The sequence below is a fragment of the Geospiza fortis genome, unplaced genomic scaffold, assembly GCF_000277835.1.
Source record: "Geospiza fortis unplaced genomic scaffold, GeoFor_1.0 scaffold66, whole genome shotgun sequence".
Taxonomy (NCBI): domain Eukaryota; kingdom Metazoa; phylum Chordata; class Aves; order Passeriformes; family Thraupidae; genus Geospiza; species Geospiza fortis.
This window is the reverse complement of record NW_005054312.1, coordinates 3,446,497-3,464,020: the sequence shown is the minus strand read 5'-3', so window position 1 is coordinate 3,464,020 and position 17,524 is coordinate 3,446,497. Positions and strand designations below refer to the sequence as shown.

At 38.4% G+C, this 17,524-nt stretch overlaps 1 protein-coding gene across 1 annotated transcript in view; it reads left to right on the top strand.

Annotated features, from left to right (window-relative positions):
- Nucleotides 1-14,908: 14,908 nt before the first annotated feature.
- Nucleotides 14,909-17,524, top strand: part of CELF1 (CUGBP Elav-like family member 1) — a 40,099-nt gene continuing 37,483 nt past the window's right edge. The window contains exon 1 of the mRNA XM_031055841.1: nt 14,909-14,965. Coding sequence (XP_030911701.1) covers nt 14,952-14,965 — 14 coding nt within the window. The 5' untranslated portion in view covers nt 14,909-14,951. The remainder of the gene's footprint in view (nt 14,966-17,524) is intronic.

Below are 17,524 nucleotides of genomic sequence, written 5' to 3'. Positions count from 1 at the left end.
GTGCCCCCAGGACAGAAGCACAAATCTTATATCTGCGCAGAGGGTGTAAATGTATATACTACTAAAAATCCCAAATGGGAATTTTAAATAGGGTGATGTAAAGAGTTATTTTTTCTTTAGGTGGTTACTGTTCTCTTTCAGCCTCTGCTCACATTCAAAATTATTGCTGATACTTATTTTGGGAAGGTTTATGCTGTTCTGAGGAGTGCATTCACCATTTCTGAATGATCATTCTTGCATGACTGTCTTTATTCTGGTTTTCCTTTCCCTAAGTTTGTAACGTTACATGGGGGAAAATCAATGCATGATCCTAACTCCTCTGTTACATGTTTCCCCTTTTTGTATCTGTTTGTTTGGTTTTTTTCTAATAGGTAGCAAAATAATTGATGCAAGCCTAGGACGTTCTGTTTAAATGCAAAAGAAAGCAGGAACACAGCATCTGTAGAAAAGCAGATGATTGAAAAGTGACTGTTCTGAAGTCATGAACACTAAAACATGAAGATTTATGTGTTAGGAAGTTTTGTTTTGAAAGTGAATTGCCTACAAAGTGAGAAGAATGTACCCATTTTTCACTATGAGAAACAGGGTAAAGAAATCCATTGTAGTACTGTTGTGTACTTCTTACTGTATCCATGTTTCTGCTAGGCCTCCAAAACTTGATGCACTTGTAGGATTATCTTTGCATGGCAGGGGGAAGGTTCTTTTAATTCTTCTGCTACGAGAAGGGGTTCTGAAAACATGCTTCCTGGCACCACTTCTCTAAAGGGGAAAGCAGGAAATGTGGCAGGATCATGGATAGACAATAGTTGTCTGTCTCATTAAAAATAAATCCACACCTTGCCAAGTAACCTGTGCATCAGTTGGAGAATCATTAGTTGAAACAAAATATGATGCTTTGAAATAAGGGAAATATTTATAATGTTGTGTAAATTTTCTTCTAAAGAATACAGCATCCTGTATTGGTTGAATTTCATAAAAGGTAGAAGCTTATGTGATTCTTAAATATTTAGATTCATTTTGAGTTAAGTAAGATTCTACCTGAAATCCAGTATCTAATTGAACTTACTGGGAAACTTTGTTGTGAGCAAGATGCTCCTTAACTATTTCTTGCATATTTTTATGAAATGTGGCTATTGAGTATCAGTTACTGAGTCATCTGCCACAAATCTCTTCAGAGTGCCCACTCTGATTTTTTCTTTAATGCCTGTTTTAGAATAGGTGGGAAGTGAGACAAATTGTCACAGTTTTTGAGATTTCCTGGTTATTAGTCTTTAGCACTGAGATCTAAGAACCCACTGTTCTGGCTGTTGAACTGGAGACTGTTTCTAAGTTAATATGTCCAGTTTTCCAAGACATAATGTGAGTTGGTTACTGTGACAGCTGCAATAGTCAAATGCACTCAGATCTGTATTTCTGCTTTCTTATTTTTCAGTCTTGCCATGAATGTCTGAAATGTTTTATTTCAATCTGGGCTTGTTTAGTATTGCTTGTCCTTCAAGACTATGTGCAGAGTTATTCAATGCCTTCAGGCAAGAAGGTATGCCTTTTATCCATTGATCAGGTATTTGGAAGGAGGAAAAAATAGTATAGAAGAAAAGAAGACTAATATATTTCAGTATTTATTAGAATGGGGATTGTAAGTTGAGGAAAGTTACCTAGGGCTTGTAATAGGTATTTCTCAAAGTATCACGGAGCAGGATCTTGAATGGTGATCCTGTTACAAGACTTCTTGAGGCAAGAGAGATCATTTTGATTGGAAAAAGTAACCAGTAGTTTTACTGCCCTTCTTCCAGTCATCAGAGATACTTGTTATACGAATAAATGCAAGATACCACATTTCTGCTACTGTTCTCTACAACCTGTTCTATAAAGATGCCAAGACACTTTGTGTTTGTGAAGCAAGAATGAAAAGAGAGCATTCACATTTCAAGAGATTTCCCAAACATCACCAGATGTGAGACTCAAGCAGGTAGAACTAATATACGCGTTGGGTCAAAGCTGCAGTGCCACTTAGTCTACAAGTGCTTTGCTGTAGGGAGGAATAGCTCACGAGTCTGAACAGTGATGGACAGAGCAGGCTTCTTTGTGTGACAGCAATAGAGCGCAGCACAGTCATCATCCTAAGGAAAGGAAGTCATCTTTGACATCTTGAGTAGCTTCAAACTTCCAGCTGTCTTAGCTCTGTGCTAAAGAAAATGCATCATTGCTAGCTGACTTCAGGATGAACAATGAGCAGTTAGATGGCTGAAAAGAAATCTTCAGTAGTTTCCAATTCTTAGTGAAGAATTTCAGTTTAGATGATGCGGTTTGTGTCACAGGTATATGTAAGTGAAAGCCTTATGCCAGAAGAGGAATCCTTGTCCACAAGCTGGCTTGTCTGTCCCGTGTGTGCACGTTACCTTTGTATCTTCAGTATACTTAGTATAGCATGGGCTGTCTTTTTGTTTTTAGAAAAGGTATGCTGGCTTTCTGGCTGCTCTGTTAGAGGCAGAGTATTAGTGGCAAACTGACAAACTGCAGGTTTTGGTAAGTCTTTACCAATTTAGAGTAGATTTATAACTGGTTTAATGGCTTGGGTTGCAGTGGTAAAGTCCCAGGTAGAATTAAGATTATGTAAACTGGGCTTAAAACCATATCGCTCTGGGATTTTTACATTGGTTTGACTAAATTGCTTGTAATATAGCATGGAATAATTAGCTTGAGTATTTCTGAAATCCATGCAAATGAGCAGGCAGTTTGGGCTCTTTGTCCTTTTCAGCAGCACACCTCAAGTAGATCTTGAATGAGCATGTGGATGAGAGGATGGGTGTTTGTTGAATATCTGGTGTCATGCTGGTGTGGTATCTGGCAGGCTTTCCTTTGCAGAGCATTTTTTTTAATGCTTACATGCTCTGTGTTCTCTCAGAACTGGATGCTCTCCCAGTTAATATAAGAACCCAGGTGACTGTCTTACATTGTTTTTACTTTAAAATAATTGGAGTTTTTCGGGACTGTGGCTTCTTTTTTTCACCACTATCAAAAGTGTTCTTTCGAGTAGCTTTCACTTCTGTCTGCTGGCTGTTTTGTACTGCACCTTTCACGAAAATTACGTAGTTGTTATCCACTAGATTTCAGTATTTCACATGTCAAAGTAAAACTCTTTTCCTTCAAACATCACTTAAAATTCAGATTTTCACTGAACCCATGCATATTCTCTGCTATTTTTGTCCCAAACTATGCAGTTCAAAAGATATTCCAATGTAGGCATGCAATCCACAAATTTTTTAGACTCTGTTGGAAAGGGAATATTCATGTCTGCTTTTTCCAAAGCAGAGGAGTTTGTAATTCAAATCAAGCACTTAGCAGACAATGTCCAAGTCCACATACAAAAACAGTAGCATCTTTCTTAATATATGTAGAGATTTGCAGGATGGACACCAGGCATCTTATTATCTTTGCAAAATCTTACAAGATAGAATTTTGATAAATGTTTCTTCAGAAGGCAATGAAATATTGATCTTTCAGGAAGAGAGAATGTATTTTGAACATCCCATTTAGCTTTTGCATTTTGTGTAGGCACAATACAGTGTAAAAGTAATTCTCTAATTTATAGGTTTGTATTCCAAAGCAGAGCACCATCTGAAAATATTTTTTGCCTGCTTACCTGTATTACCTTGTTATTTGTCTTCAAAAATTTTCTGTCCTCCATTTAAAATTCTGAATTAAAAAATACTTGGATGACGGGTCAACTTAGTGATGAGTTGTATTTCTTCTTGGGATTTTGTTGGTTATTTTTTCTTGCATGTGATTGTTCAATGACTGCAAAGTGGAGAACAATTGAGGACAAGTTGAAGCAGTAAAAATTACTTGCACAGTCCTAGGTGGCATTAGAAGTGATACCCTTGAAAATATCAAAATCTTTTTGGGGAAGAAAAAGGATTGTAAATTTACTTCTCTAAAGCAGTTTTGATTGCTCAGAAATCCATGATTATATGCATTGGAGACTTAGGAAAAGTTAAGTGAGTATTTTGTGATACTTGTGGACTAAAGCCACCATGTTACACTCTGGATTATGCATTCAGTGCCAGAATTTGATCACTATCAGAGACTGGCTGTAGGTGGTACTGTCTGTATTTCACAGTGTGGAAGCCACTATGACACTAACTGTGTGATGCAGAATTTGCTTTGGAATTTCTTTGAGTTTAAAATTATTTTGTCATTTAATTCAAGACTAAGTTTAACAGGCATTTCTTGGGGAGCAAGACTAGGACACATAGTCTTGATCCTTATCTGTAAGGAAAATAATTTAGGCTGTGCTTAGGTGTAGAGCTAATTCTGCATATTCTGTTATCTTCCTGAATTTGCAGGGAGCCTAAACCATTACCTCAGTAATGAGAAATTTGAAAAAATATCAGTATTGTTGGTTTTAATGCCAGCACTTTTGTGTCTACTTGCACGTGACATTAACAAAACTCCCTGACTAGTGTGCTTCTCTGAGTTCTGAATTGGCTGCTGCATTCCTGATATAGCTGGAAGTTGCAGTGTCCACTTACTTGTAAGAAAGAACTTTTCTGGTAGCTCCTGTAAGGTAGTTTGGTATCACCAAATAAGTGTGGGATGCACCAAGGAGAAGCAATAGGCAGCAGCATGTGGTAATAAATTGCTTATCAATAATGGTGCTTTTTTATATAAATGAAGCTGCTTTTGAATAAATGAAACTATCTTACTTGTGCAGTAAAAATAAAAATAGACTGTGCCACTTGTATAGTTTTCGTAGGTTTTTTTTCTGTGAAGACCTATGGATTTGGGTCTTCAATTACACTTACTCTGCTCTTTCTGTGCCAGAATGTGAAAGGGGTGGGTTGGGTGGAGAGAAGAGGATGCTGCACAGAAGTGTATTTCTTCTGTTTTTAAGAAGAATGCATAGGAAAAGGTTTAGTTAGTTAAACACTGGCAAAAAGGACTACAGGGATAGCAGACAAGATGTGACAGGTCACCATAGTAATTAGTATCAACCAATGAGAAAGGTCATGCTTCCTGGTTTAGGACAACACTTGAAAAGGGAGAAGGGTTTAAAAAGATTTCTCTAATTCAGTTTGGGCTGGAGGGGGGAGAAGGTCAAACCAAGAACTTAATATGTGGTTGCGTGTGTCCAAAAGCAGCAAGGAAGGCTTCACTAGTTCAGTAGTTACTGAAATGCTGGTGGATGTGGTGATTCCCTGGGAGGAAGATTTTTGTCTTTTTCTGAGTTGCTGGCCAGATTTTGTTGGTGAATATTGTTAGATATTTGTGCATTATTAAGGTGGGCGCAGGAAAAGTGGAGTTGGAACTCATTTCAAAACAGGAACTCTCTTAGGTTCGTATGCTTTAATTATTTTCTCTGCTTGCACTGTGTGACAGTGAGTGAGGGTGTGTGTGTGTAAAGGAACTTGTCTTAGCAATGGTCTCTTTCAGAGACCATGTATGGGTAAAGCAGTTCGGCTGGTTCAGCTCCTGCTCCTCCCTCTCAGAGAGCTGAGCAGAATCTCTTCTGCTGAAAGGGTTGTTCCACTTTCTGCTTTCTATATTTGTCCAGCAGAGCACACTGGCTCACCAGGCAGTGGCTGGCCTGGTGGGCATTTGCTGAGCAGAATTGAGAGCCAGGGCTTACAGTCTCTGTTATGTCCATCTGTCTGCCTGTCTCTGCATCTCTGGGATGACTGGTGTTCCAAGTGAAAGGTGATCTGTTTGTGGTTGTTGTCTTTTTTGTAAACTGCAGTTCATCCAAATTTGGGAGTTTAGGGACTGGAAATGGAGGAGCTGTCTTGCAGAGGCAATTTGTAGTGGGTGCCAGTGGCATCAGAAAGACCCAGACTTAACCTCCAAAAGAGCTGCTGTCTTCTGGGATGAGGATTTTAATCTCCCTTCCTGCTTTGGGGAGTGATTAGCCAAGGCCTGTATCCTTCCATAAAAGGTCTGTTGTCACTGTCTGCCTTGAAGATTAATGAAAGCTAGATCCTGTCCTGGAAGATCTGAGTGCTGTGTTTGCTTGTTATGGGCAATGGGAATTAATGAGGAGCTAGACCCTGGCCTGCCTAGTTTGGAATGAGGAGTTGGTGTTCAAGGATGGGGCTTGTAGGAAATACCTTGTTAGGATGGGCTGGAAACTTGCAGCTGAGACTTCCCTGCTGTGTGCTTGCATAAACTTTGTATTAAGGCACTGCACACACTGGGATTACTATTCACAATTGCTTTTTTAAATAGTAAATCAGGTGAACAAATAGTGCAGAATGTCTGTTAACTGCTACACTGTAGTAAACTGTTGATACAATCTTCGAGTAGCAGAAAGGTGCTCAAAATAGTGGCAGCAATTGTCTATACCATTAACTGTGGCGATAATTTTTTGAGAGGGAGAAAGAGAGCAATTGTTTATGGGGCACTTTTTCTAAATTTTAAGAAATACTGTCCCCTTAAAAATTATGGTGTCTTTTGAATATCTTTGCAAATAGGCATCAGTCTTTTGTTTCTGGAATTTGAGAGAGGAAAACATTGTTTCAGTTGTGAAATTGATTTTAGCAAGAGTCTGACTTTTTTGTTGAGGACCATGTTTCATAAAGTCAGTTTGAATTATTTTTCTTTCTTGCTACTGCAGTGTCTTCAGTGTTTTTCCTCCTGAGAGAGCTGTGTGTTTCTTGGATTTGGAAGAAGGACGTTTTGGAGGCAAATTGGTGGATCTCAGCTGCCTGGCAGTGTCAGAATTGTACTGATGTCTGCAGGCGAGGACCTGTCATTGATGTGTGACAGAGGGTCATCTTCTTGAACTGATTGAACTCAAGCAACTTTGTTGTGTGGCTGTTTTATGATCATTCTTTGTTTAATGGAGACACACTGCAGTAGTTTTTTTTCTCTTCATGTGGAAATCCCGCAGAATTTGTTGTAAATATGCAGCCTGTGGGTTGTTAAGCTTGTTACCTGAAGTATCTTGGTATTTTGCCTAATTCTGGCATCCTCTGCTAGAATTAGGTCCTCTGGCCACCTGTCTTCTCACTTTGCCGCTTGCTGACTCCCTAGCTGACAACCTTTCATTTATATGAGTTACCAATTAAAATAAATTCTTGGTACTGTTGGAGGCCAGTGATTGGAGTTTTATGATTCCCCAGCTTTCAAGTGTTTTCTTACAGCATACTCACCATTTCCTCCAAGTAGTCTTGGAGTAGGAATATAATTAGGCAGTTTTAAAGGCCTCTTGGAAGTAGACTATTACATGTTTAAAACTGCTGTGTGTCAGTTCTGTGAAAGATGCCATGATAAATGGATAGAACTCTGAATAAATAGTAAATATATGTGCACCAAAGGCATTTGAGTAGTATAATGGCACTGGGGAATTTCAATCATGCCATTTTGTTGTAATCTTCCTAAAGGCAATATATGAGAAAGTGGCATTGTTCAGAGCTAAGCCCAGCTGTCAAGACAGGAAATCTTGTTGTTGCCGTATATACTTCTGTTTTTAAGGGAGAATACCCAATAATCCACTATATCTTGACTGCTACCCTGCCTGCAGAAAAGGTTTAATCAGGGTATGAGACAAATGAAAAATTAACTTTTGTCTGATGTCCTTTGAAGATACTGAAATTCCACAGGAAAGCATGATTTTTTATTTTCTTCTTGCCCTACTGCCTGCTTTTTTTTTTTTTTTACAAAAATAAGCCCTTTTTAAAAAATACTATAATTATGTGGTTGAGTAATAAAATTTGGTTAGGGGTGGACATACGGAAAGATTACAGGAATTGTAAATTAAGTCCAGTGTGCATTTCAGATTGATGAAACTTAAAACTGCTATTGTGAGGTATTTACAACTCCAGGAAGAGTGAATGAAAGTTGGAAAACATTTACTTGTGATTTCAAGAAGTTAAATCATATTGTTTAATCAAGAATATGAAGTGACATGTCTCTAATATCTGAGGCAGTCCACTGACAAAGAATTGGAACAGTGAAGATGATTATATGGAAAGACATGTATGTAGTTCTTACAAACAGTGTTTTCTTAACAGAAGCAGTGGAAGCCTTGTTTATCGCTTGAGGCCTTTAGAAAGTATCAGTCAATAGAGATTTAATTGTGTGAAATTCAGTACCTAAATCTGATGATCTAGTTCCATGAGTAATTTAAATGAGCATCTGCTAGTGTTGCTCTGAAAGAGGCTTGTGCCATTTTTCCTTTCCTTTGTGCTAGCAAGAATATCTGTGTGGTTGTGAGGTGAATTGAATCTAGGAGCACATCTGGGTTAAAACTATTATTTTCCTGTTGTTGGTAGTTGACAAGATCACACCTTGACCATTTCCTGTCTCAGGCTTCTTACACAGTGATAGGCATGGGCAGCTGGTGAGGAAAGAGTTGTGTACTATTCTTTTGGCAATAGCACCAGCGTAAACTGGATCTATAGCAGGAGTATCTCAATCTATTCCTTTGTATTTCTTCCCCTTTTCTATTGAATGTTAATGGAGAGCTCTTATCTAGTCTTCTCAGTTGTATAACCTGAAAATATTAAATGAGAATTGTTTGCCTGTGTTGCCTGCTGGGGCATATGTAATTTGGTTCTAGACAGGGAAGTCCTAAATATTGTCTTAACATACTTCTTAATGAATGCAGTATTTGGTACACACTGATGCTGCTCTACAGAAAGCCTGCTATTCATTTGGGAAAAAATTGGCGAGCTTTTCTTATGTGAGGACAGAGAGAAAATTATGAGCCACATATACTTCCAAAACCTTACATGTGACAGTCTAAGATGCCTCCCAAATCTAGGGACAAGGTATAGAGAATTCAGAAATATATTTATTTTATGTCCATTCTGCATGCTTATGCTGCCAAAGCTGTATTATAGCACTTGTTTTTGCCGTAAAGTTTATGGAGTCTCTTCCTGCTAGCACTGGAAGACTGTTAGCAGGTGTCATACTGTGCCTTTCAGTAAAAGTGATGGAAATGAATTGATGGATGAGTGTGTAAGTAAAGAACATCTGAAAATACATGAATAAGACTTCAAGCAAGGACTGAACCTCTAGCTCTTGGCAAAGTACATTGACGCTCTTGATTCTTCTCCACCCATCCAACTAAAATCTAAGATCAAGTTATGGATCCAGCCTTTGTACAGCAGGGAGAGTTTCTGAGGCCTTGGGAAGAGAGAGGAGCAAACGGAGTTTGGTGTGCTGATGCAAGAGTCAGTGAGCATCAACGACTGGAGATGAGCAGTATGGAGAGGGTGTGTCAGGGTCACAAATGGACCAGGAGTGTAGTTTGTGGAGTAAAAAGCTGCTGATACCAGCAGGAAAGGCATTCTACTAGTTGTATTCACATGTTTGTAACGAGGAATGAAAACTTCTTCAGACAGAGGAAAGTCCATGTGAGGTGTGGCATTACATTTATGATTGGTAGACACACAAAAATGGTGCTTCATGGCATGTGTTCATGTATTCATGTGTTTTCAGCAGATTGTAAATGAATGCACTTTTTTTAAATAAGTTTTTCTGTATTATTTACAGTTGTATGTTTCAGATACTATATAAAGATATTGAAGAGAGGAGTAAATGTTGCAAAAAAGAAATCAAAGTATATACAAATGATGTTACAAATGAGAAACCTTCAGAGATCTGGACTAGAAGCTTAGTAAGAACTGCTTTGCAGTGAAATGGTTACATTTTATTAAATTTGTGTTTTAGAGCAAAAGTGGAACATTCCTAAGTTGATGCTCCCACAGCAATGCCAGCATTTGCCTCTGATGGAGAAAAAGAAATAGTATGAAATATTTTTTAAAGCTTCAGCTCTATACACCCAATATTAAATCTCTTCAAGTGTTAACAAAAATTATTTGCTGTTAAAAGTGATTTGAATCAGTATTCATTGCTTATAATAGAGCAGTAACTCCCAATTCATTGCAGATGTAAATGAGTGTAGTTTGTATTCATTTACTTCTGCAAAGGATTTACCGTGTGCCTGTTACAAAATAAAGATAAAAATAATTGAGCATATTTTTACTCTTTGGTTTGCAGGCGTGGCAATGGCAGATTCTGCACGGTAGAGTTCATGGCAAGTATTTGTCTAATATAAGCCAAGCAAGACACATACAAGCCTCAGGTAAATCAGTCTTTCTTAGTTGTGCTTCTTTGAAATAAAATATAAATGTTTATTCTTCAACATTTTTCAAATACAGAATTTCAGACCTACTCAGAATTTTGTACACAGTTCAATTCTGATCTTTCAAAATTGAGACACCTCAAAATTATTTTCTCCTAAAGCTAGCAGTAGATGCTGGAAACAGCCATGTACGCTGCATCCTCCTTTGACGTTTTAGTTGTGGTAGTACAGAATAGTGATTGCATTTGGGGATCTTTGTGGGAGACCTGTAATACATCTTTATTCTCTGTTTGCTTTTGAATCTATTCTCTTTTGTACAATCAGAAAAAAAGATGTGTTAGTATCTTGAATTTTTAACACAGAGCTATGCTAGCTGTGTTTGTGTAAACATTGCACAGGAGTGGTTTCCCCATTGAGATTTTTTTATCTTGCCTTTAAAGGTAGGTAAGTTGAAAGTGTTAGTGTTTGAATCTTGTGGCTGTGATGGATGAGGTTGTTAAAGTTCAGCTAAAGTTCAGTTACTTCTAGGAGTAGGCTTAGTAGTTTAGCTGAAAATATTGTTTGTGTTCACTAAAACTCAATCTTATACCCAAAAGAAGGCCAGACTCTGCAGTATGTGTTAGGTCTTCCTGTGGCATGTAGAGTCTCCATAAAACAAAACATGAATGCGTGCATTCTGACTTTCATTCAAATAGTAAATGAAATGTTGCTTTAGTTTGTACCTTCTTTACTTGCAACTCCTGGTATATTTTGAGAGTCCCTTAATACCATAATCTGGAGAGAGAGAGCAAATTAGTCTTTTGTTGGTGAGATTTTTTGGATATTATTAACAGACAGATGTTTTTTGGATTTTTTTTTGTGAAGTTATTTATGAGGTTTTTAGCTGAGATGCAACTGTAACAATGTGATGATACCCCTGATTCTGATTAAATACATTCTGTCACTAGTTTTCAAAATTCCTTTTCACAAAAAAATAAGATTAGTATTTCTTTGTACATATTTGTCCATATTGTACAAATGGACCAAATAGTTGCCATTCAGGCACATAGTTAATAATACAAGTTTTGTCTTCTAAGCCCCAGTCCCATGTTTTCAGCAGTAAATCGTGGGATAGCTTTGTATTGTTAAAGAGTGTCTTTGACGCTTTCATTGTGGATTTTAAGACTTAATGATCAATCTTGGAGGTGTTTGGGCTGTAAATGCTGACTACACATGGAACAGACTTTGCAAATATGATCAACATCCCAAATCTTAAGTATCTTATGATGTCCTGGTTAGAGTAACTTGAGGCATAGCATTTTAAATGTTTTCCTGTCTTTTCGTCTTTATCTGCAGTGGTCCCAAAATGTGCATCTCTTCTATTCTTCATTCTCTTCTTCATGTTACATCTGAAGTTGAAAAAACTTACATTCTTATAGTAGAACATACTGTCATGAGTAATTCAACTTGCTAACTGTATAGTTAGTCTGCCACTCTCTATACCCTTTAGTGTTTGTGCTGGCAGTGCTGAGAAAAACAGTGTTTGACAGCTCTGTCTGCCAAAATAAATTGAGCAATCACAGTGACTGAGCTGTGGCCTCACATTGAACAAGTAGCTTCTGGTGCTGAGAGGTTTGGGTGGTGTAAAGATTGCAGTAGAAGGGCACTTCTCAGATTAAAAAGTTCCTTCTCTGGTAGGGTTTTTATAGGGTAGGAGTTTCCCCTTGCTGTCTCTGTTGTGTGTTGCCTCATTACTTAGGGTTGCTACGAAGTGACATTTTTGTGGGTTGTGGCCTGGGCTGTGCGGTGATTGAAACTCCCTCTGGTTTCTGTAGGACTCTCGGTTCATAATCTATGTAGTGCACTTGCTCTGTTGCTCTTTGATGCATCCTTATCTCCCTCCTGTACTTCTTCCAAAGAAATAGTTCTTTCTGTATTTTCAAATTTTCATTATTGGTCACATGGATTCCTAAAAGTATGTAAATCTGCAGTGAGTCCAGACTGAGCCCTGATTTATGTGAGAGTCTGTTGACGCCAGGATCTATCTGAGGCTGACCTATATGGTCTGTTTGATCTGTTGGCCTCTTTAATTGCCAGTGGTAACCTTGACAATCCCATAAACATTAGTTCCTGGAAAGCATAATGAGAGAACTAACTGGTCTAGAGAAAGTGCTGACTATGACAGTAATTTCATTGATCACAATCCATTAAATGATCTGGTATTCTCTTAGATGGTCCTGGGTGCTGGTGAGACAGAAGTTCTACCACTTAGTAGAAAAGCAGTATTACTGGATTTATTGGGCTCATATCCATTGTCTAGTACTTAGTCGATAGAGCTGCTTGTTTTCATTACCGGCTGCAGTTCTATTTATATTATATTGCATATCAAAAGTTGCAACTGTTCATCAACAAGAGTATATTTTGTCACCTTCAGATTTGGCAGGGCCATTAAATTTAAGCGTTAAACCTTTGTTTTTCTACATGGAATACTCAGGTAGTTCCTCCCAGCTTTGTGCAGTAGTTGAAATTGACAGCTGTACTCAGCTGCAGCACCTTAGTCAGGGGACAACTTCAGGAAAATTTTTATAAAAGCTGTGGTGAGACATCTGAATTTACCCCATTAATTGTTTTGCTGACAGCACTAAGCACACTCATGCAGCTATGAAAACACTTGGCTATCAACATCAAATGGTGGCTGGGGAGAACCTAATTTGCACAAGAGCGTACTGCCCCATCAGTAGATTACAGAAGTGACCGTGCTGCGCACATGGCTAGCAGCACCCAGCTCTATGTGTGTATATACCTTAGTCTGAGGGATCCAAGACCCAGCTGTTCCTGAGAACAAACACAGTTGTCAGATTCTTTGGCCTTTCGGCCACGTTTGTCTGATGTATAAACTTGGGTAAATTATTCAGTGTATTTATGTTCTGCTTGCAATTAAATAAACCATACTAAAACAATTTGTGATTTACTAGAACTCTCCCAGGCTTTCTACAGGTGGTTACAGATTTGCTGCTTGGTTTTTGAAGTTTTTATTGTGTTGGATTTTGCCTTTGATTCAGTGAAGTGTATTTTTTCCCAAAGGTATCCAAGAGTTATGGGTTCCTCTGGGTATGTTAGCTGCACTTTTGGTTTCTTTGAAGTTTTTAAATTAATTCACTAGAGTGTTGCAGTTACATGTGCAAAGTGAAGGTTTTCTTTTTAGCATCAAAAAGTTGTTTATATAGATATCCTTAAGCATTCACAAGATCAAGTAACTGTATATTTCAGTTTATCTGAAAGATGATTATCTAAGGAATATAACTTAGCATATAAGCAAAAAAATTATGGTACGTGTTGTTTTGAAGACATTAGAAGTTAGGCATGAAGAAGGTCTGTTAGCAGGAATCTAAAACCCCTTTTTTGGCCATAAACAGATATTTTGTAATTAAACTTCAGAAAAGCAGAGGAATCTGGCTCTGGTGGAAGAACTGTCTTAAGGTAACATTTACCTCAATCACGAATTGGAGCTTCATTATCCAGAACGTTGTTGTGAAAAGAATAAAAATAAATATGCGAAGTGTTCTCTGAACAATAGTCAGTTTTGAGTAATATTTTAGGAAAGAAAAATTCATAATTTTGAAAATACATATTTCAGATAACTGCATTATGTTTGTCAGGATTCATAGTTTGGGTTTTGTTTTCAACAAATATTATAAGGAAATTAATTTTGGTCTTGGTTGTTTAGGATTCTTTATTCCTTTAGATGCTTTAGTACTTTATTAAATAAATTGAACAAATAGGAAGGATTTAGAAGAATTGAAATTTCTCAAGAGATCTCCCTTTGAAAAAGAGGGCATGAGTACATGTGACAAATAACCAAGTACATTACATGGCAAGTTAGAGGAGGATGTGGCTCACTTAATCTCGCTTACTAAAAAAAATGTAGATCAAATGTTAAGTAGGGGCCTGCAAAGCAGTCGAAATGTGGGAGCTCAGATAGCCTCGTATAATTCTGCTTGCTGGTGGATGCAGTTTTTAGTTTGGTAAGTATAGATAAGTAAATAGATTTGGATTTTCTGTAAAATACTGCTAGACTGACATGAGTGTAGTTCTGCAAAATAACCCAGGAGGAGGCAGAGAAGAAATTATTTGAGGGGGGAAAAGAAGTCAAGAAACTTCACAAATGAAGAATCCCAAGTTTGTTTTTAAATACAGACCAGCTTGTGTTGAGCATCTGTTACTGAGTTTGCAAAAAGAGAACTTTGAATCATGAAGTAGCATCCCCTAGATATGAGGTGCTAGTACAGAAAATCTGTATGGTTCCTGGCTGATGATTTGCTTAAGATGTAGAAATAACATTTTTTCCTTGTCTTGTTCAATTCTGTGTTCCCTAATTCAGCACTTTTTGAGACATTTCCATTTATGCAGTCATACATTAGAGTTCCCCTCTGCAGGTTCATGGTCATCTGTTAGTGCTGCAGCTGTCAAAATAACGTCATGTAGGAGTTTAGGATTGTGACTGCTGCTGTTGGTAGCTGCTACTGTTGTGACAGCAAAAAGGCCAGAGAGGTGGCATAAGTCCACTGAACTTTGCTAGTAAGCTCTAAACCTTCTGTTTTCAGCCAGGTTGTGTTTGCAGTCCGTTTTTGTGCACCCTTTCATTTACCCTGTATATTTGAAATATGCAGCTTCAGTTTTGATGCTGTTGAGGGTTGTTATCCCCTCATGATGACTTCTGTTATTAGAAATATGCTTACTTTCCCAGTCCTCAGCGCTTTACCGCGTAGAGTTCACATAATACTTGTTATTATCTGATGTTAACTCTGGAGTCCTCAATGTGTGTTTTTCCTTGTCTTTTAGAGTGAAGACTGGAACAGCTGGACGGAGGTGTGTAGCTGCAGGTATGAGCCAGCTAAAGTATGTATCCCTCAGTTGCATAGTAGAGCTTCCTTATAAAGGTTTAGAGAGGTGTTTTTACATTCAGTGATGAATGCAGTCATTTTCCACTGCAGTGAGCAGTGCTCCCTGAACCTTAAACTCTGCAGTTTCCTGCCTTTATACTGCCAAAGGGGGTTGGGAGTGTTAACAGTTCAGGGCTGTGAATACTGAGTCAATAGACATCTTTAACTCCATCTGTAATTTAATAGTTTTAGAAACATAACTGCAAAGTAGAAATGCATGTCTTCATAGTAATTTCTTGACCAGAACAAATCTGCAGTATTCTGTAGTACATGAAACCCTAAAGGTGAGTATTAGTGTAACAACTTCTGGACTGAGACAAATTTGATTATGTGCAGTAGAACGGGAACATAGCCTAGTATGAAAATGCATGGAGTCAAATGTGAGGATCTTTTGGTGCAATTTTCTTCGTGCTAGAAGTCCAGTAAGGGTGTAGTTTCATGTGACAGCTGAGACAATTGCCCCTTCTCAGTTTCCAGCTGAGAGTATAGTTCTATGTCCTTTGGTTATGTTTGGTTCTCATGGTAGCTTGCATTATAGACAGAGTCAGCTTGACAACCCAGTAAAAAACTCTTCTGTGATCTAGTTGTTTCTCTGGTTTAGGAAGTTGGAATGATTTACTGTGTGGTCAGAGAAGTACAGAAGAACGTATCAGACTGTTTGTACTGTGCACCTCAAGAGTTTCAGTTCACTTCTGAGACAATTGACCTGTAACTGCTGTGTTAAGTAACACTATCAGTGTCACCACAACTGAAATTTGGTGATGTTTCTTCCCATGAATTACCTCTGCTATGGCAGAAATATTTAAGGTGTGTTTTGGTCTGTAGACAACCAGGGAGAATTGAGTTTTTATATTGTCTTGAGGAAAGAGTTGTTTTCTGCTATGGACAGACATTTGCTGCAGTTTTCATAAAAACATTGGGAAGGATTTGGTTATGTCTATATCAGAAAGAAAAACAAATTTGTCTTTAAAGTGCAGGATATCCTGCCTCTCCATATGTTACTCATCAGGGTAGAAGGATCTAAAGTTGGTTTAAGAAATCCAGGATCACCTTCATTTTCAAGTGATTTTTTTAGAGAATTGGTGACTGACCTCTGTGTTTGGAAGTGCCAGTTTGAGGACATTTGTCTCCAGGCATTGTGTGGGTTGCAAAGCACTCAACTTCTTTTCTAATGACTGGTGCTCTGCATTTTGTGCTTCCTGCTCCTTTGCTGTCCATTAGGGCCATACAGAAGACTGGAAAGAGAGAATACTGATCATTATGTTTGTGTCTTTTTTGTGAAGAATTTGCATCTTTTGAGACAGGCTAAACTGATTTGGCCTAGTTTTTCAAACTCATGGGATTCTCCACCCAGGTCCAGAATCAATATATTTGGATTACTTAAATAACAAAACAATCAGATATTTAAATAGCAAGATAATCACCAAGTTTCTGGTTGATGAAAATAAGTCGCTTTGATTTCGTGCAAGATCCGTGGTTTCTCATCTTAAGAGCAAAGTTGAATTCATCTGCCTAAGTGTGAATAAGAAAGGTGACCAAATGGAAGAGGATGGAGTCTTTTCTTGAACATCTAATAATAGCATATAAAATTGTTTGTATATGCTCCAGTATGAAATGTCTCATCATGATTAACACTACAGAGATATAAATCAATATACAGAGATGTACATCAGAATAAAACTGATGGCATTCTGCTTCTGGTCTGGTACAGAGAATAAAAATAAGAGGGACTCAGCTTTGCTTTAAGATAAGGAGTCAATCCTACCTCTGTATTGACTCTTGTCATACACACATTTACCATGCTGAAACCATGTCTGTGTTCAAATAAAATTTCTGCATATGAGATATGAGCCCCTTCCAAAATGGAAATCTTTGGCATGGAGATAAAAATCACAGAATCACAGAATTTCTAGGTTGGAAGAGACCTTTAAGATCCTCGACTCCAACCCATCTTCTAACACCTCAACTAGATCATGGCACCAAGCGCCAGATCCAGTCTTTTTTTAAACACATGGAGGGATGGTGACTCCACCACCTCCCTGGGAAGATGATTCCAGTATTTGACCACTCTTTCTGTGAAAAACTTCCTCCTTAATTCTAGCCTGTATCTCCCTTGGCGCAGTTTGAGACTGTGTCCTCTTGTTCTGTCTGTTGTTGCCCGGAGAAAGAGACCGATGCCCAGCTCACCACAGCCACCCTTCAGGAAGTTGAAGAGTGATAAGGTCACCTCTGAGTCTCCTTTTCTCCAGGCTGAACAGCCCCAGCTCCCTCAGTCGCTCTTCATATGGCTTGTGTTCCAAGCCCCTCACCAGCCTCGTTGCTCTTCTTTGGACACGCTCAAGCATCTCAACGTCCTTCCTAAACTGAGGGGCCCAGAATTGGACGCAATATTTAAGGTGTGGCCTCACCAGTGCCGAGTACAGGGGAAGAATGACCTCCCTGCTCCTGCTGGCCACACCATTCCTGATACTGGCCAGGAGCCATTGGCCTTCTTGGCCACCTGGGCACACTGCTG